Source organism: Pan troglodytes, chromosome 13 (genome assembly GCF_028858775.2).
Source record: "Pan troglodytes isolate AG18354 chromosome 13, NHGRI_mPanTro3-v2.0_pri, whole genome shotgun sequence".
Classification (NCBI taxonomy): domain Eukaryota; kingdom Metazoa; phylum Chordata; class Mammalia; order Primates; family Hominidae; genus Pan; species Pan troglodytes.
In genome coordinates this window covers 77,997,215-78,024,258 of record NC_072411.2, presented here as the reverse complement: position 1 = coordinate 78,024,258, position 27,044 = coordinate 77,997,215, and the positions used below count along the sequence as shown (strand labels likewise).

The following is a 27,044-nucleotide window of genomic DNA, read 5'->3' as shown; positions in this document are numbered from 1 at the left end:
ATACTTAGTTTTAGATGCATCCATTTACATTATAGAGTTGGGTTTTGTCTGGTGTTACAGTGTGAAGGTCTTTTTCTTTTACCTTAGTGAGTTTAGCCCACTTAATATTTGTTGATATGAAAGAAGTTGGTCTGTCTTGAAACAATTTTTTTTGCTTTTGGTTTTTATAATTAAAACCTTTTACTTTGTGGTACATTTACTTTGGGTCAGTTATTTATAGGTCGTGTTGGTATAAAGGCATATCTTCCTGTGTTCCAGGCTAACTAGAATTTTCCTTATGATTCAGGATTTTGTGTGTGAATTTGTTTAGCTGTTATTTTTTCCCAGCCAGTGGGGCTAGGCAATTGTATTTCTTTCACAATACAAAACTTCCCCCCAACCCCCTTGCCATAGGAACAGAATACTTTTTGTAAATAGTGCACTTCTGAATAATTTCTTTTTAATTCCTGCCTTCTCTCTTTTTTTATTGGAACCAAACTGAGGAGTGTCTGCCTGTAGCTGTGCATCTTGTTCTCATTGTTACAAACATGGGTTTTAAGTTTTACACTTGGAAAAGTTTACCTTGTTACCTCTTTGTGAAATACGCAGTTTTCTTGTTTTGCTTCCACTTTTTGGAGCCCCTGTGTAATAATCTCCATTGCTTTTGAGAGTGCCGCCACATATTCTGATGGTTGAGTTTTAGTTATATCTCTGTTTTACCAGAGAAGTAGTTTGCAGTTTTATTTTTATTCTCCTTGTTGTTTGGATTATTTTTATGAAGAGAAGGGGGAAGTGGATCTTATGCCACTATTCTCTAACTAGAGGTTAGTAATAATATCCTTAATATCGTCAATATCTTCACAAAGTATGTTGCTATATTTTAATACATTATTTTTAATTATTGGGAGAGCAAAACCTTTGTTGGGATAACTGAAACAGAGTCCTGAAGTACTTTAGTTCTTTTTCTACATTTTATTTAAAAATATAAAAGGGCTAGGCATGATGGTTTATGCCTGTAATCCCAGTGCTTTGGGAGGCAGAGGCAGGAGAATCACTTGAGGCCAGGAGTTCAAGACCAGTCTGGGCAACATGGTGAGATCCTGTCTCTACAAAAATAACAAAAAATACCAAAGAATTTCATTTAATTTAGCCCTAAAGAAAAATAAATTCTGTGTTTTACCTTTTCAAGTCTTGAAGACTTGACATATGGAAATGTCTGTTGTTTGATAGCTTATGTTATCTAGGAGGAATTCCGATAAAAACCAGAGGAATTTATTGTCCACAGAGAGGATTTAGTGAGTTTTATTTAGAAGAGAGTATATTTCAATTTTTATAGTATTTACACTGACAATTATATATGCTTTTTAAAAAGTATCTACTCATTTAAGAAAATGTATACATTTCCTACAGAATTCTAGCCACTATCTCTGCAATTCCATCTTTTTTCCCCATTTTCTTTCTCTGTATGCTTTTTAAAAGTCCTCTCTTCCAGCCTGCTACTATTTCAGTGGGTTTGCACTGGAGAAGTGATACGAGACTTTTTTATTATTGCGGAATCCTTGAGGGTTATGGGCATTATGCTTAACCTATACTCTCTTATCTCCCTTCCCTTGGTAAGGACAAAGCCTGGTGTTTTTTGTACTTTTAGGTAATTGTCCAAATGCCAAATAGGAATCTGGTGCTAGTTATTTGATGTTTTCATGTCACAAAAATAAATCATCACAATATTAAAAAAAAGTGTATTATCTATTCCTGTGTAACAGATTGCCCCAAAACTTAGTAGCTTAAAACAACAGATGTTTATTATGTCTCAGCTTTTGAGGGGCAGGAATGTTAAGAGCTGCTTAGCTGGGTAGTTCTATCTCAGGATCTTTTGTTCTTAGATAAATTGCAGTTAAGCTGTTGGTAGGGGCCACAGTCACCTCAAGGCTTAACTAAATCCATACAATCACTGTAGATAAAGTCATTGCAGATGTTTACTCCCTCTGCTGTTATCCAATCTCCAGCTCACTGCTCGGTAGGCATTTGCAATTCCCCTGACTTTCTTCATTCTGTTCTTGTGTTCCTTTTGCTTTTTCCTTGAGGTCTTTTTCTTTTCATATAGGCTGTTTTTTGGCAAGCCTATGTTTAGTTTCCTTTTTCTTTGTATAATCCAGGAATTTATAAATCATGCCAAAGCTAATTGTCTTGCCACCACCAAAATACGTTCTGAATTCAAATCCCAATAAGATATCTGGTGTGGTCCTACTCACTTTGGCTGATTTTTCCCTAATCTACTCCTAAATTTACACAGGCGGCTGTTAGCAGGCATCAGTTCTTTGCTGAGTGTTTACCACAGACCTTTCTTCCTCACTGCATGGACCGTTTCATAGACTTCTTTGACTGTTCTCATATCATGACAGCTGTCTTCTCACAGAGCTTGTAATCCAGGAGAGAGAAAGACAAGTGAAAGAGGAGGCCCAAAATGGAAGCTGCAGTCCTTTATAACTTAATCTTGAAGTGATACACTATCACTTCTGCCATGCTGTTGGTGGCACAGACCAACACTGGTGAGAGAGGACTACACAATGGTGTGAATACCAAGAGACAGGGATCACTGGTGACTACTTGCAGGTTAACTCCCCAAAATAGCAAATGCTGTATTTCAGAGTGAAGAACTAATTTTCATACTTATATTCTGAATTTATTTCCAGTACAATCAAATTTTTTTTTACAAGAGATACAATGTATGTTTTAAGATGATGGATAATGTTTATATACTTCTTTCTTTCTTTCTTTCTTTTTGGGACAGTCTTTCTCTGCCGCCTAGGCTGGAGTGCAGTGGCATGATCTTGGCTCACTGCAACCTCTGCCTCCTGGGTTCAAGCGATTCTCCTGCCTCAGCCTCCCAAGTAGCTGGGACTACAGGCGTGTGCCATCATGCCTGGCTAGTTTTTGTATGTTCAGTAGAGATGGGGTTTCACCATGTTGGCCAGGCTGGTCTCAAACTCCTGACCTCAGGAGATCCACCTGCCTTGGCCTCCCAAAGTGCTGGGATTACAGGCGTGAGCCACCGTGCCCAGCCTTATGTACTTATTTCTGCCAGGTTCTATGGAGAAGAGGTATTTTGCTATGTTTACATTGAATTTAGGAGATGACCCTGACAAGTTTGTGATGAGGATTATTCATTTAGTTTCTTTTAATTCTTTCAATTCATTTGATGTCTTACTAATGCAAGGCCTAAAGAATTATCCTTATAAAATCTTTGGAAGGAGATATTTAGCTAATTTTACTTATCAAGTATTTATTTGAAGGTAAGGTTTTTGTTTATTTTTCCCTCAGGTAGCTTAATCTCTTAGAGTAGAGACTGTCCCTCTATTGTTAAATAATAGGGAAGGAGTGGCAACTTACATTTGTATAATGCTCTTACATTTGTAAAAGCATTTTTCCTTAATGTGTGGGAATAGACAAATTAAGTTTTTGGAATTGTTGCTTACTTAGTAAGGGATTCTAATATTCTCAATCTTTCGGGGGGTGCGTAGATTCCTTTCAGACTGATGAAAGCAATGGTCTTTCCAGAGAAATGCACTTATGCACACAAAGGTAATTTTGTAATTTAAGGGGATCATCAGAAGGTCTGTGGACTTTAGGTTGAAAACTCCTCCTTTGAAAGCACAGGTTCTGATGTTCTCTGGCAGAAATAAACGCTTTTTAGTTTTCTGTATATAAAGGGAAACAATGTACCTAACTCTAATTGGAAATATATGTTTTCATTTTGCATGGCTTCTAATTCGCTTTTTCTAATGATGTTTTTTGTTTCTGAATTTTGCTTCCCCTTTAGCATCTGGAGCATAAGAACAGTAATTATTTTCTTCTTTTCCAAGAGAACAGAAAGAAATAGTAAGTTTAATTCCAATTTTTAATAAATATTTTTAAAAATACCTATCTTAGAATGTGCTGTGGTAAGACAGGTTGTAAAATATGATATTGGAATGATAATGTGTTAAGTATTGAAGAGTTGTTTATTATAAAGCATGAGAAAGGTTATAAATGATCAAGATGGTTCTGTTTTTAATTTGTGTTATTTCCATCTTGTTCATTTAGATTTTTTTTTTACACAAAACAAACTTTTTTTTTTTTTTTTTTTTTGAGACAGAGTCAGGGGGATAGGAAGAGCCTGTCACCCAGGCAGGAGTGCAGTGGCACGATCTCGGCTCACTGCAACCTCCGCCTCCCAGGTCAAGTGATTCTCGTGCCTCAGCCTCCAGAGTAGCTGGGATTATAGGTGCGTGCCACCACTTCTAGCTAATTTTTTGTATTTTTATAGAGACAGGGTTTCACCATGTTTCCCAGGCTGGTCTCGAACTCCTGAGCTCAGGCAATCCGCCTGCCTCTGCCTCCCAAAGTGCTAGGATTACAGGCATGAGCAGTGTTGCCCAACCAAAACAAACTTTTTAAATAAAGAGAATTTATATTTGTTAAATTAATCTTTATGGAAAACTTGGTTTGTTACAGAGTCTTGTGTCATTTTTACCTGAACCCATTTTTTTCACCCTGTATATTATTTTGAAGTATATCCCAAATGTATCTCTCCATTTTCATACCTGGAAAAGAATTCTTAATATCATAAAATATTAAATATAAAAATATTAACTTTTCAGTTATCTCATAAGTATCATTTGCTTTTAAAAAAATTTTTATTTGTTTGACTAAGGATCCAAATAAAGTTTGTACAAATATTAATGTATGACTTTCAAATTGCCCTCCTCACTCACAACCTCTCTTCTCTTCTGCTCACATTAGATCCTATAATCTACCCCAATGACTATTTCCTTGCTGACACTCTTGACCCTTTTGCTCCTCCTTCTCTTCCTACTTGTCTGTCAAAGCCTACCCTCTTTAAATACAATTATATGCCTAATCAATGACTGGCAAAACTATTCTGATTAAATACATTTACAGGTTTAATCTCATTGAAACAGCTAAACTTATTAGAGGAAAATCATACAACATGCTCACCTGACCAGACTCATTTTAAATCTATGATTGCAGATATCAAGTATGTACTTAAAACTGCCTTATGGTCCTATTATAGTTCCCCAGTAAATTCATCTTTTTCTCTGTCAACGTGATGTTTGTTACCGTATTTCTCCTCAAATCACTAATACCTGCCTCCTACCAAAAACCAACAATCAAATCTAACCAAACTAAAACCAACCAACCAACCAAATAAATCAAAAGTCACAAACAAACCTTACAAAATCTACCTGGTCACTCTTAACCTATAGTCTTACTTTATACAGAAAATAGATGTAAACAGATGAGAGCTACCTACACCACCAAGTGAAGTTGTCCTTCAGTATCTGTGAGGGATTGGTCCCAATACCCCCCGAGAATAAAAGTGGTGTAGAATTTGGATGTAACCTACACATCCTCCTGCATACTTTAAATCATTTGTAGATTACTTGTAATCTCTAATGCAATGTAATGCTATATAAATAGTTGCTATATTTTATTAATTTTAAATTTGTATTTTTTATTGTTGTTATTTTTAATTTTTTCTGAATATTTTTGATCCATGGTTGATTTAATTCCATGAGTGCTGAACTAATCCATATGGAGGGCTGAATGTATGTAAAGTTAGCTCTACCTGTACTCAGTAGGGTCTCAACCTTCATTATATTTTGTAAGACTGGCCTTGATCTCATCTATGGCTAACCGCCATTTATGCTCTGGATTCTAAATACTCTGGCCATCTCTAGAGCTTTGCTCTTATAGTTATCTTCTGTAGTTATCATCTCTTTTGCATCATTTTATATTTTATTATTCCTATTGGCATATAATTCTGCCTCAGTATGACTATTTGGGGGAAAAAACCTCTCCTGACCCTACATTTCCTTTAAGCTACCACCAATTTCTCTTTCTTGTTCAAAACAAAAATTTTTTAAAAAATTGTTTATAGTTGTTATCTCTTCTTTTCCTCCACCTATTCCTTCTCAACATAATTTGTTTAGGTTTTGTTTCCACCATTTTTTACTGCAGTGGCTCATTTCAAGGTCACTCATTATCTATGTCTTGTCAAAGCCAGTAATCAGCTCTCTTTTCTCATACAGCTTGATCTCTTAATAGCATTTGAATTAATTCAGTTATTCACTCTTTTTCTGAAAACTTTTTAAGCTTCTTTGACAACACTTCACTGGTGATTTCTTTTTAGTTTTATTTGCTTTACCTCTTCTACTAGAATTCTGCCTTTGGCTTTCTTTTTTTTTGATAACTTGTTTGGGTCTGTGCTGTCTGATAGAACCTTCTATGATGAGAATAATCTGTATCTACTGTTCAGTATGGTATCTGCTAGCCATTTGTGACTGTTGAGCACTTGAAATGAGGCTAGTGTAAATGAAGAACTGGATTTTAAATAGCTTAAATTTAAATAGCCCCATGTGGCTCCTGGCTATTATTAATACATTAGACAGTACATCTCTAGGTGATTTTATTCACTTCCACAGATTCAAATATTGCCTATTTGTTAATGATTCCCAAATCTAAGTCTTTAGTCCAGTCTCTTCCCTTCAGCTGTAGACTTGTATACCTAACTGTGTAATTGACATTTCCACTTACGAGTTTAGTAGGCATCTCATAAGTAACATGGCCAAAAGAGAATTAATATTGCTCCTCCCCTTTATTCCCACTCCCTCATGTCTGCTCTTCCCTTTGTCTTCTCCATCTCAGTAAATGTTTACCCTATATGACTAATAGTTAAAACTTGCATTAGTTAGGGTTCTCCAGAGAAACAGAACCAATAGGAAATATTATAAGGAATTGGCTCATGCAATTATGGAGACTGAGAAGTCCCAAGATGTGCAGTTAGCAAGCTGGAGACCCAGGAGGGCTAATGGTTTAGTTCCAATCTAAGTCTGAAGGCCTGAGAACCAAGAGAGCCAGTAAGTGTAAGTTCTAGTCTGAAAGCTAGCGGGTTCAAGACCCAGAAAGAGCTGATGTTTCAGTTTGAGTCTGAAGGCAGGAAAAGATAGATGTCCTAGCTCCAGGGAGTCGGGCATGGTGTGTTCTCACTCACTGGAGGGAGAGGCAAACTTTTTGTTCTATTTGGGCCTTCAGCTGATTGGCTGAGGGCCACTTCATTAGGGAGAGCAATCTGCTTTACTCAGTGTACTGATTGAAATGCTAATCTTACCCCAAAACAACCTCACAGACACCCAGAATAATGTTTGACCAATTATCTGGATACCTTGTGTGACCTAATCAAGTTGACGTATACAATTAACCATCACAAGACCAAAAGCCTGGGAGCTATTTTGATTCTTCTTTCATATTCATTCACATTACCAGCAAGTCATATAATCTTTACCTCCAAAATTATCTTGAATCTGACCAGTTCTCACTTTCTTTACTACTACAGTTCTAATTCATTATCATCTCTTGCTTGCACAATTGCTTCTTCACTAGTCTGTTTTTAAGGTATAAATCAGATCTTGTGTGTCTTTTGCTTAAAATTGTCTAATAGCTTCCCATTGCAACCAGAATGAAATCTGAATTCATATCCTGACTTTCTAGCTTGTTCGTATTTCTTCAACCTCATCTTTCACTCTCCTTTGTTCACTTCTGCTCCAGCCACACTGGCCATCTTTTTGTACTACAAACAAGTTCCCTGAACCTTACAGTTTCTTTCTTTCTTTTTTTTTTTTTTGAGATGGAGTCTCACTCCGTTGACCAGGCTGCAGTGCAGTGGCACGATCTCAGGTCACTGCAACCTCCATCTACTGGATTAAAGCAATTCTCTTGCCTCAGTCTCCCAAGTAGCTGGGATTACAGGCACCCGCCACCATGCCCAGCTAATTTTTTTGTGTTTTTAGTAGAGACAGGGTTTCACCATTTTGTCCAAGCTGGTCTCAAACTCCTGGCCTCAAGTGATCCACCTGCCTCAGCCTCCCAAAGTGCTGGGATTACAGGCATGGGCCACTGCGCCCAGCTGAACCTTACAGTTTCTTAATTTATAAAATGGGAACAGAAAGAATGAGTAAGACCTAGTATTTGATAGCACAATAGGGTGACTATAGTCAATAATAACTGTACATTTTAAAATAAAGAGTATAATTGGATTGTTTACAATTCAATGGATAAATGCTCGAGGGGAAGGATACCGCATTCTTCATGATATGCTTATTTCACATTGTATGCCTATGTCAAAACATCTCATGCATCCCATAAATATATATGGCCACTATGTACCCACAAAAAAATAAAATGAAAACAGGAATATTTGTTTTGGTAGGACTGTTAAAAGTAGTAAATGTTACTATATATGAAAGCATATAAAAATTGCAAAGTGTTATACAAATGTGAGCTGATGGCACTGATTCTTCTTTTCCAATTCTTATTCTTTTATTTTTCTTGCTTAAATGGGTTAGGACTGAGTACAGTATTCACTTGAAGTGGAAATAGCAGGTATCCTTGTCTAGTTCCTGATTTTAATGGAAAAAATGTTTAATATTTTACCATTAAGTATGATGTTTGCTATAGTTTTAAAAAATGTTAATGCTTTTTATCAGATTAAGGAAATTTAAGCTTCTGATACTGTTTTTGGTGATATTTAGTAATATAGCAGATGGTAGAAGAATAGGAAGAAGTTGAAAGCAAATATGCTTTCTGACTCCAAGGAATAGCAAGATAGTAAAAAAAAAAATAAGAAACCTTTTTCAAGAGTCCTTTGGAACACTTCTTTAAGGAAATCAAATGTATGAATATTTTTAACTTATGTAATAAATAGGCAGATCTGGACGTGGTTATGAAAGGGATTTTTTTTTGCTTTAAAATATATTTCAGAGGTTCTTTTTGTTTTTAATTGTACTAATTCATTTTAATAGGTATTACCTGTATGTTTAAAATCAACTTTGTAAAAGATTGTCTTGCAGTCACATAGTATTTTTTTAAGCCTGAAGCTGTTGGTCCTGTCCTTGTTTTTTATTCTCGATTATTTTTACTTGTTTTGTTTTACAAGTTGGACCCTGTATAAATTAAAGCAGGGATTGATGGCTGCAGCCTGGAAGCCAAGTCCTGCCCACTGCTTTGTACAGCTCATGATTGGCTTTTATATTTTTAAATTATTGCAATATTAAAATGAATAATATTTTGACATGTAAAATTTATATGAAATTCAAATTTCAGTTTTTATTGGAACACAGTCATGCTGTCTTTAGCTGTGTTCCTCCTACAATAGCAGAATTGAGTAGCTGTGACAGACTGTATGTGGTGCTCTCATCACTTCAGGCACTTGTAGGACTAATCATTTCATCATTTCACACTGTTGTACGACCGACGCAGTTATAACTTTACAGCATTTTTTAAGTGCCATGTGTATTTTTGTACTGTGACAATTTTATTTTATTTTTATCACCCATGCGTACCCATCATGTAAAAACCAGAAAAGAAAAGTGGACTTTGAATGTTGCACTTTTAGTACATAATGGAATGTGGACTATTTTATTATCAAAATGCAAAGCATTGTATTTTTTATGCAGTGACGTTATAGCTGTGCTAAAAGAGTACAATATGTATTTGACATTACCATACTAACTACTTATCATCATATTCCCAACTCACAGAAAGCAATGGTCATAAAAATTAGAAAATTTAAAATGGAATATATTGTTGCAGAATTGCTCCATAAAACTAAAAGGGAAAATGGGGCTTCAGTCAAAGAAAGTTTCTGAGTGGCTTGTTTGTGAAGAAAGGAAAGCCATTTACCAATTATGAGTTAATTAAATTGTGTTTGATTGCTGCAGCAGAAGAAATGTATTCAGGGAAAATACACTTAAGACTAGTAATGTTTCAGCAAGAACAGTTGCCTGAAGAATTGAGAAAAAGTCAGAAAAACAAACATGAGTAGTCAATTAAAGAACAAGGCAAATGATTTCAAGTGATCTTCCTTGGCTGTTGTTGAGTTGACAGATGCTATCAATACTGCTCAATTGTAGTTTGAGTTGTCCACGCTGAGCTTGAAGTGACTGAAGAATTAGTCTCTATAAAAAGTCTTTGCAGAACAATTTTAGGTGAGAATATTTTCAGTGAAGTTTAGAAAACAGCAGTTTACTACAACCTGAAGTGGAATCTGCTAAGATGTACTGTAACTACTGCTGGTAAAAATATGTAACAGAAAAAGACTTAGTTGTACAAATTGTACAAAACTTTTGAAACTGTAAGGTGTTTACAGTCTATGGTTATTCATTGTATTATTCAACAACAGGTACTTCGCAGAACATACTTGAATTTGTCATTGTGTAGGGTCAAAGGGAACTTCATTGCTCTCATGGACTTAACCATTGTCAGTTATGTGAATTTTAATCATGAATAGAAGCTATCTTGACTTGCCTCACAGCAGTTTGATGGCTTAGCAATGACAAAGTTTTATTGTCATATTTTGAGCTCAAAACCTAGATTGAAATACTTCAAATGAGAAGGAACATCTTCAGTCACTGTGTTTGAATACTGACTGGCTTTGGAAATTAGCTTTTGCTACAGCCTTGATAATGGTTCTTAATTAATCCAACCTAAGATTGCAAGGCAAAACAATGTATATATGCAAAACCTATAATGTGGTAAAGTCATTTAGAAAACAACATTGTAATGACAAGTAATTTTTTTAAAAGTGCTATAAAAATGGAAACAAGAAGCAGGATTGCCATTCCCACACAAATTTGTAGCAGATGCATTATCCGAGGTGAAATTATAGTTCCAGTAGAATTTTTCAGACCTCAAGGCAAGTGCAAAGGAAATTTCCGTTTTTCTAAATCCATTTCACTGTATAATTGAAGAGCTTCAGTCTTTGATTGGAGGTGATTAACTTCCAATGTAATAATACTCTAAAAGGCAAATGCCAAGAGAAGAATCTAATAGAATTTTATAAATGCCTTTCAAACTAGTGAATATGCTCAATTAAAATCCTATGCCTGTGGATTGATATCAGTATTTGGCAGTAACTACCTGTGTGAAAAGACATTAAAAAATCAAATATGTAAAATCTCATTACAGATCAGCATTAATGGATTATCATTTGCAATCAGTTTTGATGATAGAGAACACTTAGCTTTGAACCTCAATTAAGTGAAATGTTATCCACCCCTGAAAGTATTACATTCTTTTCCCTGGTAGACTTATATTACAAAAAATTGAACTCAATTATTATATAGGTTGAACATCCCAAATCTGAAAATTCAAAATCTGAAATCCCCCTAAATCCAAAATTTTTTGAATGCCAACATGATACTCAAAGGAAATGGTCCTTGGAGCATTTTGGATTTTGGATTTTTGGATTTGAGATGCTCAGCTGGGGTGTATTCTGCAGATATTCCAAAATTTAAAAAAAATTGAAATCTGAAACACTTCTAGCACCAAGCATTTCAGATAAGAGATACTCAACCTGTATTTGAATTTAGTCTATAAAGTTTGTGGAAATTTTGTATTTCTTTTGTATTTCTTAGGCTGGGCTCAGTGGCTCATGCCTGTAATCTAGCACTTTGGGAGGCCAAGGCAGGTGGATAACCTGAGGTCAGGAGTTCGAGACCATCCTGGCCCACATGGAGAAACCCTGTCTGTACTAAAAATACAAAAATTAGCTTGGTGTGGTGGTACACACCTGTAATTCCAGCTTGGGAGACTGAGGTATAAGAATTGCTTGAACTCTGGAGGCAGAGGCTGCAGTGAGCCGAGATCATGCCACTGCACTCCAGCCTGGGTGACAGAGCAATACCCTGTCTCAAAAAACAAAAAAATACAGACTTGATTTTGCTTTTTGGCCCATAAAGCCCAAAATACTTACTTTTTCCTTTACAGAATAAGTTTGCTAACCCTTGGATTAAAGTACAGATGTTTGGCTTGGTCTTATCTAACAAAAAATTACTATTCTCTTTGAAGATGTTAGCAGATTTCCTCTGCTTTTAGTAACAAGTTAGCTATCACATTAAAGACTGCTTAATCTATTTTGAAAAAAAGTTTTATAGTAAAATCATCTTTTTATATGTTTGTGTTTCCTTGAATTTTTACATAAATGATGTACTTTGAGTTGGGTATTCAGGTATTTGTTACCTAGAATTTCAGTGAAGAAGTAATAATTTTATTTATAAATTTAATTAAGTATTAAGAACAATTATTTACATTTCATTTGATAATATTCAAGCCATAAGTTCTGCTTTCCATAGGGAATAGTGTTTCAATCTATATTAGTTAAATATTTCTAGAGAAAAACTAGAAACTTAAATAATTTGTAAATCAAACATTGACATTCATAAAAGATATCCTCTGAGGTGATTCTTTCTGTTCCACCATGCCAACCTATATAAGCGGGCAAATCTTAGAAATGTTTAATTTTGAAAAGTTATTAGTATTTTTTCCATGTCCCTTCTCAGATGCAATAAGGTAGATTTTCTAGGTTTTTAAAAAAGTCGTGCTTAATATCTTCAGGCTTGACTAAGTAAAATATGGATTTATTTCCTTATAAACAAAGAGAACATTTTTATTACCAGTGTATAAAAACAGATTCGATACTAATTTTGTAAATTAATGTGGGTGAGGTGTTGAAAGGAAAAAGAAATAGTAGAAAGTAATGTTTCTGAACACATTAAAAAGTATTTGTATATATTTCAATTTAGAAAGGTGCTTTATACTATGTAAAGTCAATTTTTCACCTCAATGGCCTATAATATATAATACAGGCAAAAATATGAACTATATGTGGGTGAAGATTGAGATAATTTTTGTCTCTACACATCAGTTAAATTTTGAAAAATCCTAAAATAAGAAAGTTTTCTTGTGTTTGCTACCATGTGTCATTTGGCATGATTTTTTCTTATATCTAAATATCTTAATCTTTGATTTAAATCTTGCTTTCTAGATGAAGCATTGGATGATTTAAAATCCCAGAGGAAAAAAATAGTAAGTTAACTTTTATTTAAAATTAATTTATATTAAACTAATAAGAACTGAATAATTAATGTTTATGTGTTGGAAGTTAATAACTCTCCAAGGAAGAAATATGCTTTTAGATAGCATTTTAATGATGAAGTGAAATTGTGAATATTTTTGCTGGTTAATAATACGCTTTTAGATAGCATTTTAATGATGAAGTGAAATTGTGAATATTTTTGCTAGTTAATAATGATTGACAGGAAAAAGTAGTTTAGAAGGACTTTTGAGATTCTGAGAATCTGTATCAGTTGGAAGCTGAGAAGTAAGTAAATGAGTCATATTGGAGGCCTAAATGAGGCAGAGAGGGTAAAAATGTGGGTACCAGATTGTTTATTACAGCTAAATAAAAAAGGACAAAAATATCTCCACGTGTCAGTTCTCAGGTTTTCTTGACACCAAGAAAGAGAGGGAATCAAGAAGATTGGTTGTAAGAGAGCAATTCAACATGAAAATACTGAAGAAGAGATGGGAGAGAGAGAGATAATTGTTTTCTTCAGAGTTTTCCACTTTCTATCAGTAACTCTGATCACATGGATATCTATTGTGGGGCTAGTTGATGCATCCCTTCAGATGTGTTGGAAAGAGGACCAAGAGTAAGACAGAAGGCGCTCTAGATATTGATATATAGTAGTCTGTAATAAGTGAATTGAAGTTGGTGTTTGACATAGAGCTGCTAATTTTTTAATGATTATTTTTGAAGTGTGAAAATGATAACTGCTGATAGTATTATATTGTATAGAAATGTATTTAATAAAATTTAATCAGGTGCAAATGATCAATTCAATATATTTTAGTCTAGTATGTAACAAGTAATAATTAAGAAACCAATATTGTGAAGGTTAAGACTAATGTTAAAAATTATTCTGTGATTTGATGATAATAGATACTGGTTTTAAGGGCTTTAAGTACCTGAAAAGTAAGAGAACTTTAATTTTGAAAGGATTCCTTAGCTTTATTTGTTTGCTCCTTATTGGGTGTCCTGTGAGGTATTTATCAAAATTGCATTGGCAATTTTGGTGGTCCTAAATTGCCAAACAGAAATGTCTTATTATTATGTTTCTGCTATTCTGCACATTATGGAACAGCCAGAAATTCAAAGTGAGGAAATACTAATGGTGTCAGTGATTTAGAAGTTGTGATATGATTGGTTTGACTTGCTGATGAGATAAAAAGAAGAGCTGGTACTGGTGATCAGAGACAAGTCCTGCTTTATACCAAAATGGAGAAATATTAGTTAAAGTAGAAAAGATAAAGAGGAAGACAAAGGAAAGCAGAAAAGAAAAAGGTCCTAAGTGATGAGAAGCAGCCCAATGTCACTGGCATCATATGGCCAGAAAACAGGATCTTGAAGGACATATGATTTGGGAAAATCTCTCAATAGAGTAACAGAGCTGACTTGGAAAGTTGTGTGAAAGGATAAGTTAAGCTATTTACTACTTTTTAAATAGGCTTTAAAGGAATCGCAACATAGAAGATGTTTCGTTTTAAGTCTGACAACAGTTGAAAAAGTTGAGTTCAATAGCTCTGCATGTTTAAATGGTTCATTAGGCATCAGTATTAATAATTCAATATGGCATTTCTCTTGCAGTTTGACTAAAGAAAAATGTTGGCTCTAATTCACATTATTAATTAAACACAATTTGCATTTACTTGATTATTGTTGGTTATAATACTGTTTGCTACTCGAACTAGTTTGTGATCTTGACTGTTCAAGCCTTTAACAGAGCTGCTTTGTTTGAGTAGTTTTACACTTTGGTTTTTTTTTTTTCTTTTTTTGAGATGGAATTTTGCTCTTGTTGCCCAGGCAGGAGTGCAGTGGTGTAATCTCGGCTCACTGCGACCTCTGCCTCCCAGGTTCAAGTGATTCTCCTGCCTCAGCCTCCCAAATAGCTGGTATTACAGGCATGCACCGCCACACCTGGCTAATTTTGTATTTTTAGTAGAGGCGGGGCTTCACTATGTTGGTCATGCTGGTCACTACTTGATGTTTTATTAAAAGTGGTTTCCTTGGGGATGCATCCCTTTAATCTGAATAGATTTGTAATGTAATTTGAAATTTGTAAAATTGTAATTTGTAATGACAGATATGAATTATCAATTGATTAAAAAGTTAAATTAGGAAAGAGCATCTTAATATTTTAAGAGCTTAATGTAAGTATTATTATTATAAAGTTAGGAAGTAATCTTTAGTTATCTAAAAAATTCCCAAGTCTAGATCTGTGTGCATTTTACCATTCACGTATTTTGTGGCCCTTTAACAAAAAACTTGAGTTTTTAATAATCACTGAGTAATCTGTGCAAGCAGATAATCCCTCTGCATCCATGAGCATTCCTTCAAAACAGTTCAAAAATCAAGCTCTATCAAAGTACATGAGTCAAGATTACCTCTTTAAATGGCTTCATGAAAATTTTGTGCTTTTTCAGAATATTAGTCCTATGTGGTAATTTCCAGCATTCCTTGGGAAATCTGTGTTTTTCTGAATCTTGAGAAAAATCACTTGAGAAATTGGGAACATGAGGAAAAGTGTTATAGTTCCCTGAGAATGAAAGCTTAACAATCAACTACAGATGTTACTAGTTCAAAGGAATTCACTAATGTCAGCTGAAGGCAAGAGCAAGAAATTCTGACATGCTGAGTTACAGGTTAATGTTGACATTTCTGGGAACAGTACAGAATCATAGAGAAGTGGTACAATCTAATCAGTTTTGTGGGCAATTATGGCACTCTCTTATTAATGGTGAGTCATTCTTGCAAATAAAAATGTTTATATAACTACTATAATTTATATAAATGTATAAAGTATACTTTGTACAAATCCTGTGCATGATATTCCATGAAATAAGTTTTGGAAGCAAAAGAAGTCCTTAAATTGGCAATTTTAGCTTTTATTCTCTATAGAGTTCTTAACCTTATAGCGGCTTAAAATGTTACATTTTTGTATTACCCAGTAATATTTTCTGGCTTTTCCCAGTGTTTGAATATTCACCTTAGGCTACACAATAACAGAAGAAATGAAAAGAAGAAAGATGTGACTATTATTGTGGAATACTCTTATACGAAAGGAAATGATATAACATCTGAATTAGTAAAAGCATCATCAATTTCAACAGCAAACCCCAAATCAGGGATACCAGACAGTATTTTCAGCATGATAAAAGGATGAGTTTATATGGTATAACATGCTCCCTAATACTCTGAATTGCAAAGTTAATGCAAAATGAAAGAAATGAAAGAAAGTTTTCTTACATCTGGAATATTTTTCATGAGTAAATATTGGTTAGGGAAATTAATGCTTTGTGTGTTTTAAAATTCTGTTTCAAGAATGATAATTTTAGTATTAAATATTTGTAGAATTGTCTTTCAAAACTTAAAAAGCTTTTTTTCACATTTATTTTGTGCTAGTGTGCCCTTTTAATGTTTTCTATGATGTAATGGCTGTATCAAGTAGAAATAATTTTTACATGTTATAGAAATATACAATCTCATCACAATGTTGACTCTTAATAGAATCATGTATTTATTATTCTATCTTTTAAAATAAAAAAGCCCCTAAAACCTTTAGTACAACCATATTACAGAAAAATGATTCATTCTTTAACACTAACGATAGCTGATGAGCTCAAAAATAAAAAATTGCAAAAAAATGTTATAATGTTTTAAAGTTTACGAATTTGTTTTGGGCTGCATTCAAAGCTGTCTTGGGCCACATGTGGTTGGTGGCTAAGGGTTGGACAAGCTTGATTGAGAGAATTCTCAAGAATTCTAGCTTCTTGTTCCTGAATCTTGAGGTTAATATGTTGAGTTTTTGGAAATAGTTTGTTTCAGGCCCATTCTGAGTAATTGAGAAGTCTCTGAAAATTATGTTAATATTTTAGGCACTGTTGTGGACTCTTTCTCCTACATTATATTTTTTTAAATTGCACAGTAGTGCTATGAAGAAAGTATTAAAATATCTATGCAGAGGAGAAACTGAGGCTGACAAAGTGCTAACAATCTTCTAAGAATAGAAATGTGCGTTGAACCCAGATCTTTTCTCACTTTGAAGTTTCAAATTCATGTTCTTTCCACTGAACAGTGTATTTAAAACATATTATTACTTAAATGTTGTATGGATGTGTGTTAATTAAGCTATTATATGAAAATATTTTGTTAGAAGTAAATGCAAAAAAATGGGAAATAGATTTGTGTCTTTTAGTACTTAAAAACTGATTTTATTTAAGATAAATAAAAACATAGATACACTTGAATACTTGCTGAATAATCTACCAGGAATGCAATCATTCGATAAAGTAGCATTTTGGTTTGGAGTTTTGTGTGTTATTTTAAAGATCACAGTTTAATCTTTTTAAACCTAGTAGTAGTTTTAGTCTAGAGTTATCTGTCCAAATCAGTATGACTGTTTACATTTACATTATTTAAAATGAAATAAAACTACAGCTGGGCGCAGTGGCTCACACCTGTAATCCCAGCACTTTGGGAGGCTAAGGTAGGTGGATCACTTGAGGCCAAGAGTTCGAGACCAGCCTGGCCAACATGGCGAAACCTCGTCTCTACTAAAAATACAAAAACTAGCTGGGTGTGGTGGCACGCATCTGTAATCCTAGCTACTTGGGAGCCTGAGGCAGAGAATCGCTTGAACCTGGGAGGTGGAGGCTGCAGTGAGCCGAAACCACTCACTCCAGCCTGGGTGACAGAGTGAGACTCCATCTAAAACAAAACAAAACGAAACAAAACAAAAGTACAAATTCAGTTCCCCAGTTGCACAAGCAACATTTTAAGTGCTCATTTATCACATAGGGCTTAGTGGCTACTATTATGCTGACATAGACCATTTTCATCATTACATAAAGTTTTACTGCACAACACTGCTAAAAAATCAAAAGTCTAATGTGTAGAGATCAGGGATTTGCTTCTTTGATATTCCATGTAGATTATGTTGATTTGGGGATGTATTTTATTATGCCCTCTTTCTACCTCTGTTCCTAGTTTTTTTTTTCTAACTCTAAAGTGATACTATAAACATCTCCTTTACATCAGAAAAGTCAACTTGTTTATTTTGAGAATTTATAATAATTTTGAAATAGGAAAATATTTTAGTTTCATTAAACCAAGGCAAGGCTAATAAATCATTCATCTAAGTACCTACCTCTTAAATGTTGAATTGAGTGTTTAATGAGGAATCTGTTAACTGCTATTGTGGCAGCATATTTTTAACTCAGTAAATGTGCTTTGGGTTGCATTTTAAAATAAATGTCCTTTGGAATGAATATGACATTTAATGAATCTAAGTGGTTATCAGTGGTCACTGAGAAAGAAAAGGTTCTTTTCCAATTTTTGCAAAAGCACTTTATCCTACACATTAGGTAATTTGTCATTACTATGACTGTCTTGTACTAAAGTTCAACTTTTTCTGATGTTGAACTATCCGTAACTGCTAGTGATACTTTACTAGTGATTATATTTTAAGTTAAACCCATGTATTAAGTTATAAAGTGACTTGAGTGCATGGTAAATAAAACGCTACAATAATGAAGTGATTTAATTATAGTCCCTAGTGTGAACATAGAACTCAGTAAAATTTTTACTTAAATTCTGTGCTCAGTTTTTTCCTCTAAAGTTGTTTGAGTCTAAGTAAAAAAGAGGTGAGGGTTATCTTTTAAAGTCATTTGAGCAAATTCCATGGCTGTTCTCCCAGTTAGTGAGTTTTCACTGCATTTGCAGCAAGCTAATTGCTTCTGCTAATAAATAATCTAAAATCGATGCTGACAGCAGTTAATTGGCACAGAGATTTTATTTTGTAAAGCTCTTGGCTAACGACCTTCTTTAAATTAATAGCATTAAGTGCTATGAGGAAATAAATCTGAGGAATTGCCTGTCATTTGCTTGTCATGTCTAATAACTTCCAATAATGATGGCTGATAGATTTTTGCACATTCCATTATTGAAGTTGGTGCATGTAATTATTCTCCTCATTATATGTAAACAATTAGCAATATTTGGTATTTCCTTGCAGTAAAGCTGTTAAGTACAAGTAACATATTAGAGGTTAGAAGCCATTTTAAAATCTGGATTTTAATTATTCGAATGTAGGAAGTCTTTCATTCTATTTGGATATATTAAGGGTATTTAAACCTTTTTGAATAGGACTTATACAAATAAGTAGTGTGCGTTTTGAAGTGTGACAATTTATGGAAATTTTTGTTCTTAGCTTGAAGAAGTCATGGAAAAAGAAACTTACAAGACGGCTAAATTAATTCTTGAAAGGTTTGATCCGGACTCAAAGAAAGCAAAGGTAAGACTGTGATATCACTACTATTTTATTATAAATTACACATCGTAATAGGTCACTGTAATAACATTATTATAATTGACAGGAGTGTGAGCCGCCATCTGCTGGAGCAGCTGTAACTGCAAGACCTGGACAAGGTAAATAACTTAGTAGAAACTGCTGCTGCTGTTGGAAAGATCCATAATTACCCAAGTGAGTTCAAAAGTGTGTTGGAGGTGTGCAAAAACTTATGTAGAATGCTTCTGTGTAAATTTATATTTGGTAATTTGGGATATGACTTAGGGTGGATGGCAATAATTTTATTTCATTTTGATTTTATGGGAATATGTTAAGTTAGGATGTCAAATATGTATTGAGATTAAATATATCATTGGTTTTAATCTTTTAAAATTTAAATAATTTCATCAATATTTTGTAAATATTTCCCACTTTCAAATAATAGTCTCTTGGAATATCTGTTATTATGAAAATCCTTACATTTTTATGTTTTATTTTTGAAAAATGTTATGATTTCTGTGAAATTTTAAGTTTTTTCTAAAATAACACTTTAGAATAAAATAATTTAGAAAGAAGAAAAATGAAAATTGAATTATTGCTGTGTAATGTTAACTATTTTTGAGGTTGTATTACCATATTATTAATGAAGTCATTACTATTACATCGTTAAATGTTATATAAAATTTTAACTGTCATTATATTAAGTGGTTACATAAAATATTCCCAAGACTGGCATGGGAAAAGATACTCTGAGTTTGCAATGACTTTTGTCTTTGCTCTTTTCTTTTTTTTTAATTAATTTATTTATTATTATACTTTAAGTTTTAGGGTACATGTACACAATGTGCAGGTTAGTTACATATGTATACATGTGCCATGTTGGTGCACTGCACCCACTAACTTGTCATCTAGCATTAGGTATATCTTCCAATGCTATCCCTCCCCACTCCACCACCCCACAACAGTCCCCAGAGTGTGATGTTCCCCTTCCTGTATCCATGTGTTCTCATTGTTCAATTCCCATCTATGAGTGAGAATATGTGGTGTTTGGTTTTTTGTTCTTGCGATAGTTTACTGAGAATGATGATTTCCAATTTCATCCATGTCCCTACAAAGGACATGAACTCATCATTTTTTATGGCTGCATAGTATTCCATGGTGTATATGTGCCACATTTTCTTAATCCAGTCTATCATTGTTGGACATTTGGGTTGGTTCCAAGTCTTTGCTATTGTGAATAATGCCGCAATAAACATACGTGTGCATGTGTCTTTATAGCAGCATGATTTATAGTCCTTTGGGTATATACCCAGTAATGGGATGGCTGGGTCAAATGGTATTTCTAGTTCTAGATCCCTGAGGAATCGCCACACTGACTTCCACAATGGTTGAACTAGTTTACAGTCCCACCAACAGTGTAAAAGTGTTCCTATTTCTCCACATCCTCTCTAGCACCTATTGTTTCCTGACTTTTTAATGATTGCCATTCTAACTGGTGTGAGATGGTATCTCATTGTGGTTTTGATTTGCATTTCTCTGATGGCCAGTGATGGTGGTGAGCATTTTTTCATGTGTTTTTTGGCTGCATAAATGTCTTCATTTGAGAAGTGTCTGTTCATGTCCTTCGCCCACTTTTTGATGGGGTTGTTTGTTTTTTTCTTGTAAATTTGTTTGAGTTCATTGTAGATTCTGGATATTAGCCCTTTGTCAGATGAGTAGGTTGCGAAAATTTTCTCCCATTTTGTAGGTTGCCTGTTCACTCTGATGGTAGTTTCTTTTGTTGTGCAGAAGCTCTTTAGTTTAGATCCCATTTGTCAATTTTGGCTTTTGTTGCCATTGCTTTTGGTGTTTTAGACATGAAGTCCTTGCCCAGGCCTATGTCCTGAATGGTAATGCCTAGGTTTTCTTCTAGGGTTTTTATGGTTTTAGGTCTAACGTTTAAGTCTTTAATCCATCTTGAATTGATTTTTGTATAAGGTGTAAGGAAGGGATCCAGTTTTCAGCTTTCTACATATGGCTAGCCAGTTTTCCCAGCACCTTTCTTTAATAATATAGTTTGTAAGGGTTTTATTGCAATATAGAATATGTTACTTTTAAAAATTTAACTTCAATTTTTGCAACCCCCCAGAATTATAACCTGCTTTGTAAAGGTAGGACGACATTTAGATCTTTGAAAGGAAATATTTTTATAAGTATTCACAAAGATCATGGATATTAAATAAGTCATAATAGGTTTAAGTTTTCTGATTGGCAGGGCTATATGGGAAGAATTCCCTCTACCTCCACATTTTCCATAATTAGGATTTTGGTTCATAGAAATATTAACCTATTTTTTTTTTATTTTGAAGCCTTCACTTTTGCAAAAAGTAAAAGTTCACATATGATTAAAATGAATTAGGGATATATACTTGTAATGAAACTCCTACTTTCATAACCAGTTTAAATTTTTCTGCAATATATATACTTTCTAGTAAATACAAAAACATTTTTTGGCCTATAAAGCAGATTTCTATAATTTCTAAAGCATTTTGTATAACTGGTACTAATTTTTCAAGAATATCTATGTCTGTCTATCTGTCTGTCTGTCTGTCTGTCTGTCTATCTATCTATCTATCTATCTAATCTATCAATCAAGAGACAAAGTTTCGCTCTGTCCCCCAGGCTGGAGTGCAGTGGCACAATCTCAGTTCACTGCAACCTTGGCTTCCCAGGTTCAAGTGGTCCTCCCGCCTCAGCCTCCCAAGTAGCTGGGATTACAAGCATGTGTCACCGCACCTAGCTAATGTTTGTATTTTTAGTAGAGATGGGGTTTCACCATGTTGGCTCAGCTGGTCTTGAACTCCTGACCTCAAGTGATCTGCCCACCTCGGCCTCCCAAAGTGTTGAGATTACAGACGTGAGCCACCATGCTCAGCCAAGAATATTTTTTGGTTAAACTCTTAGAAGCAGAGAATAGAAATATTATTTCTAGGGGTGGAGAGCAGGGATGGGAGAAATGGGGAAATGTTAGTCAAAGGATACAAAATTGCAGTTATTTAGGTGAATAACTTCAGGAGATTTAAGTACAGCATGGTGACAATACTAATACTGTGTTATATACTTGAAATTTGCTAAGAAAGTAGATCTTGTGTTAACACACACACAAATACACACACACACACATGCACAGACACACACATAAAGGTAACTGAGTTTTTGGATTTGTTAATTAGCTTGACTATAGTAATCTTTTCCCAAAAATACGTTAAAAATGACCTTAGTGAATGTATTTTTAAAATGTGATATTTTGTAGAAAGCTGTTTGCTATTACTTTTTACTAATGTATGTTCTGTCTTATTAAAGAACAAAATTATGATCCCCTTTACTAACATTCTTAAGTATTTATTGATATTTAGGCAACATAATTATTTTAAAAATCTAAATTTATCTTTTCTTAGTAACGTTTGAAACCCAAATAATTTTTTTCCTTCTGATGTCTTATTGAAATTATAGAAAAATGACTGCTGATCTGTCTAGCCGTCATTTTTCTATAATGCATGCTTTGGATTCCTGTGACATTGCTTTCGGATATTCTTTTAGGAAGAATTAACGTTTAGCTATAATATTGAATAACTGTTATGTGCAGACAATATGGGAATAAAGAAGTAAATGTAACATGGTTTTTGACCTTATGCTTATGACCTAATTTTTTTATTTTAAAAAATACTTCTTCTGGGGTACACTATTGTAGTGTTCTTTGTTCTTCCAAGTATGTAGTAATTAATTGCTGTTTGGAATTTTTTCTTAACTTAAAAAAAATTCTAAATTATATCCCAGCTTTATTCTACTTTTTGAGAATTATACTTCAGTTTTGTGTTTAATTTACTCGTGTTGAATATCTCTTAGTTCCTATCATTTCTGTAGGTGACTTAGTCATTAACTTTAATTTCCATATTTCTGTGAATTTGAAGTCAGGTCTTTATTTTTTTGCTGAACTGCTGTTTTCTCGTTTTCTTTCTTATTGTTTTTAGAATTTAGCATGTTTCTAAACTTTAACAATAGAAAGTGGAAAACAAATACTAAAAGATATATGTATGTACCTATGTGCCCTTGAAAAGATCTTTCCAAAATGAATCTGATTGTGATATCCTTATCTTAGTAACTCTCCTGCATGATTGCTGAATCAGAACTTTGATTCATGTGTACTAGGCATCTTTCTTTTTATTTTTTGTTAAGTTGTTCATGATGAATATTATTGATTATACACTTTGAGGATAGTATTTTTTGATTTGCTGAGGTTTAACACTAAAGGGAGTATCATGTTTACCAGATAATTACCCTCAACTAACCTAGTCTCTACACTCTCATCCCAATAGACTTTATTTTTTAGAATAATTTTAGATGTATACAAAAATAGCAAAGATAATATAAATACTCCCACCTACTCCTGTGCTGAGTTTCTCTTATATTAACATGTGGTACATTTGTTAACAGTTTGATACTTTATTGTTAACTAAAGTCCATAGTTTATTCATATTTCCTTAGTTTTTATCTGATGTCTTTTTAGTTCTAGGATCCCATCCAGATACAACATTACATTCTGTTGTCTTGTCTTCTTAGGCTTCTTTTGGCTCTGACAGTTTCTCAGGCTTTCCTTGTTTTTGATGACTTTGACAGTTTTGCCCCAACTCTTTTCAATAAGGAATTTTTATCTATGGGTGCTTAATCTTAGAAAATCAGGGCCATCACTTGATATGAAGGAATAACCAAACATAAAAGTAAACATATGTATATATACACATTAAATGGAATTATTTTCTGCTTAGATGCTTAGTATTCTAGTTCTGTAGAAATTATAGACTGGGAGATGGAAAGACTTAATGTCTTTAGTAGATTAAAATGTAATAGTTTGGATGTAAGTGAAAAATAGAATTTGCCACAGTGTAAATTCCTGAATAATTTCTATAGATTTCTAAAGAAATCTAGATATTTGGAACTGGTGAAAATTAAACTTGTCTTTAAGGTTTTAATTGGTATACAGAACTAAATTTCATTTTTATGCACTACTGTCTGATTTATTCTTTTTTTTTTTTTTTTCAATAAATGTTTACTGAGTGCTATCTGCCAGGTACATTTTAGGCCCTGGTGATACAGTAGTGAACAAAACAGGTAAAAACATTTCTCTCCCTTTGTGGGGAGTGAGGAGATAGATAGACAGTAAATTACTGTTAGGAGAAAATAAAGAAAGGATGGTGAATAGGGTGTACCTTGAGTGAGGGCAGGTTGACATTTAAAACAGGATTGTCAGGGAACACCTCATTGATAAGGTGACATTTGATGAAAGAAATGAGAGTATGAGCCATTTAGATACACCTGAGGGAAGCACATTCCAGATAGAGGAATCAGTAAGTGCAAAGACCCTGCATGAAGAGCATGTCTGTAGAATAGCAGGGAGGCCTGTATGACTGGACTAGACTGAGCAAGGGGGAGAGTAGGAAGAGTGGCAGTGAGAAAAGTAACAAGGGAGCATCTCATGTAGGGCCTTCAGTTCTCAATTAGGTTTTTTTTTTTCTTCTAAGAAATTTTGTTTTGTTTTGAGCAGAGTATTGACATGGTCTCAATGATGTCTTAAAAGGAAGTCTACTGTATTGAGAAGAGGCTGCAGAGGGAGCAAAAGTGAAAGCAGGAAGATTAATTAGGAAGCTACTGCAGTAATGTAGGAAAGTATTTGATGATGGCTTAGACCAGGGATATCCAATCCCTAGGCTACACCGGAAGAATTGTCTTGAGCTACATATAAAATACACTAACACTAATGATAGCTGATGCTAAAAAAAAAAAAAATCTCATAATGTTTTAAGAAAATTTACAAATTTGTGTTTCGTTACATTCAAAGCCATCCTGGGCCACAAGCAGCCTGTGGGCTATGGGTTGGACAAGCTTGGTTTAGACCTTGGATAGTAATATTGGAGGTGGTTTTAAAAAATAATTAACTAGGCCAGGCATGGTGGCTCACGCCTGTAATCCCAGCACTTTGGGAGCGGGCGGATAACTTGAGGTCAGGAGTTCAAGACCAGCCTGGTCAACATGGTGAAACCCCATCTCTACTAAAAATACAAAAATTAGCCAAGCGTGGTGGTGGGTACCTGTAATCTCGCTCCTCGGGAGGCTGAGGCAGGAGAATCACTTGAACCCGGGAGGTGGAGTTGGCAGTGAACCGAGATTGTGCCACTGCACTCCATCCTGGGCAACAGAGCAAGACTCTGTCTCAAAAACAAACAAACTAATTTTTTATATTTTTTAAAACTGAATTTCCTCTTTCTCTTCACCCCAGCTTAAGGTGGTTTGTGAAATAGTCAGATTCTGTATATATTTTTAAAATAGAACCCAAAAGATTTATTGATGCATTGGATATGGAGTCAAAGAAGGAGGAGTCAAGGATGACCTTAAAGATTTTGGCCTGAGTAACTGGAAAGATGGAGTTGCCATTTACTGAGATGGTGGAAAGTGCCTTTTTGGAGGGGGTCTGAGATGGAGTGGTGAAGAACAGGGTTGATTTTGGACATGTTTTGTTTGAGATACCTATTAGACATCCAACTAGAGATTTCAAGAAAGCAGTCGAATACGTGTCTGGCAAACAGGAATTATCTGGGCTGGAGATACAAGTTTGGGTGTCATTAGTATGTGGATGGCATTAAAACAGTGAGACTGGATGAGGCTACCAAGGAAGTTACTACAGAGGAAGAAGATGAGAGGACCAAGGGTCATGCTTTAGCATACTCTTGCATTAAGATGTTAGGATAAGGAAGAAGAACCAGGAACAGAGACTGAGAAGAAGTGGCCAGTGACATGGGTAACCCAGGAGAGTATGGAGCCTGGACACTAAGTGAAGAGAGTGTTTCAAGGTTGTGATCATCTGTGACAAATACTGCTGCTGAGTAAGTTGAGGGTCGAGAATTGACCACTGATTGTAGCAATAAAGAGGCCCTTGGTGACCTTGAAAAGTTTTAGTAAAAGGATGGGAGCAAAAGCCTGGTTAGAAAGGATGGGAGTAGAAAAGTTACATACAATGAGAAGAGACAACTCTTGAGTAAAAGGGAGTAGAGAAATGGGTAACTGGAGGGGCAAGCATTTCCTGAGTGCGGGCGAGCTTACCGTATGAGAGAAAAGATAGCATGTTTGTGTGTTACTGCAAATCGCCCAGAAGACGTGAAATATTTTTTTTTAAATGAAGAAAAGAGGTTTAATTGACTCACAGTTCTGCAGATTGTACAGGCAGCATGGCTGGGAGGCCTCAGGAAACCTACAATCATGGCGGAAGGGTGAAGGGGAAGCAAGTATGTCCTACATGGAGGAGTAGGAGAGACAGCACAAAAGAGGAAGTGCTACACACTTCTAAACAAACAGGTCTCATGAGAACTCACTCGCTATCAGGAGAACAGCCAGGAGGAAATCCATCCCCATGATCCAATCACCTCCCACCAGGTCCCTCCCCAAACATTGGGAATTATAATTCAACATGAGATTTGGGTGGGGACACAGAGCCAAGCCATATCAGGGTTTATGTTTCATTTTGTCTATCTGGCTTGATTGACCATTGTAGCAGGGATGTTATGTATATTGGAAAATGCATCAGGCAGGCGTAAGTAATCTCTGTTTTCTTGGGATTTTAGTAAAGTTATTAAATAGAAGACATCATGCATCACTATGATCTGCAATAGTATATTTTTTTGCTATAATTCAATTTTATTTATTTTATTATACTTTAAGCTCTAGGGTACATGTGCACAACATGCAGGTTTGTTACATATGTATACATGTAACATGTTGGTATGCTTCACC

The 27,044-nt window shown here is 34.6% G+C and overlaps 1 protein-coding gene across 6 annotated transcripts in view; it reads left to right on the top strand.

The window, feature by feature from the left end:
- The window catches only part of LNPK (lunapark, ER junction formation factor), an 84,227-nt gene that overhangs the window by 19,145 nt on the left and 38,038 nt on the right, over window positions 1-27,044 (top strand). For all 6 annotated transcript variants that reach the window (XM_016950075.4, XM_016950076.4, XM_054679124.2 and 3 more), the window contains 4 exons: window positions 3,800-3,858; window positions 12,863-12,903; window positions 19,146-19,229; window positions 19,312-19,363. In XM_016950075.4, the coding sequence (XP_016805564.1) occupies window positions 3,800-3,858; window positions 12,863-12,903; window positions 19,146-19,229; window positions 19,312-19,363 (236 nt within the window). The remainder of the gene's footprint in view (window positions 1-3,799; window positions 3,859-12,862; window positions 12,904-19,145; window positions 19,230-19,311; window positions 19,364-27,044) is intronic.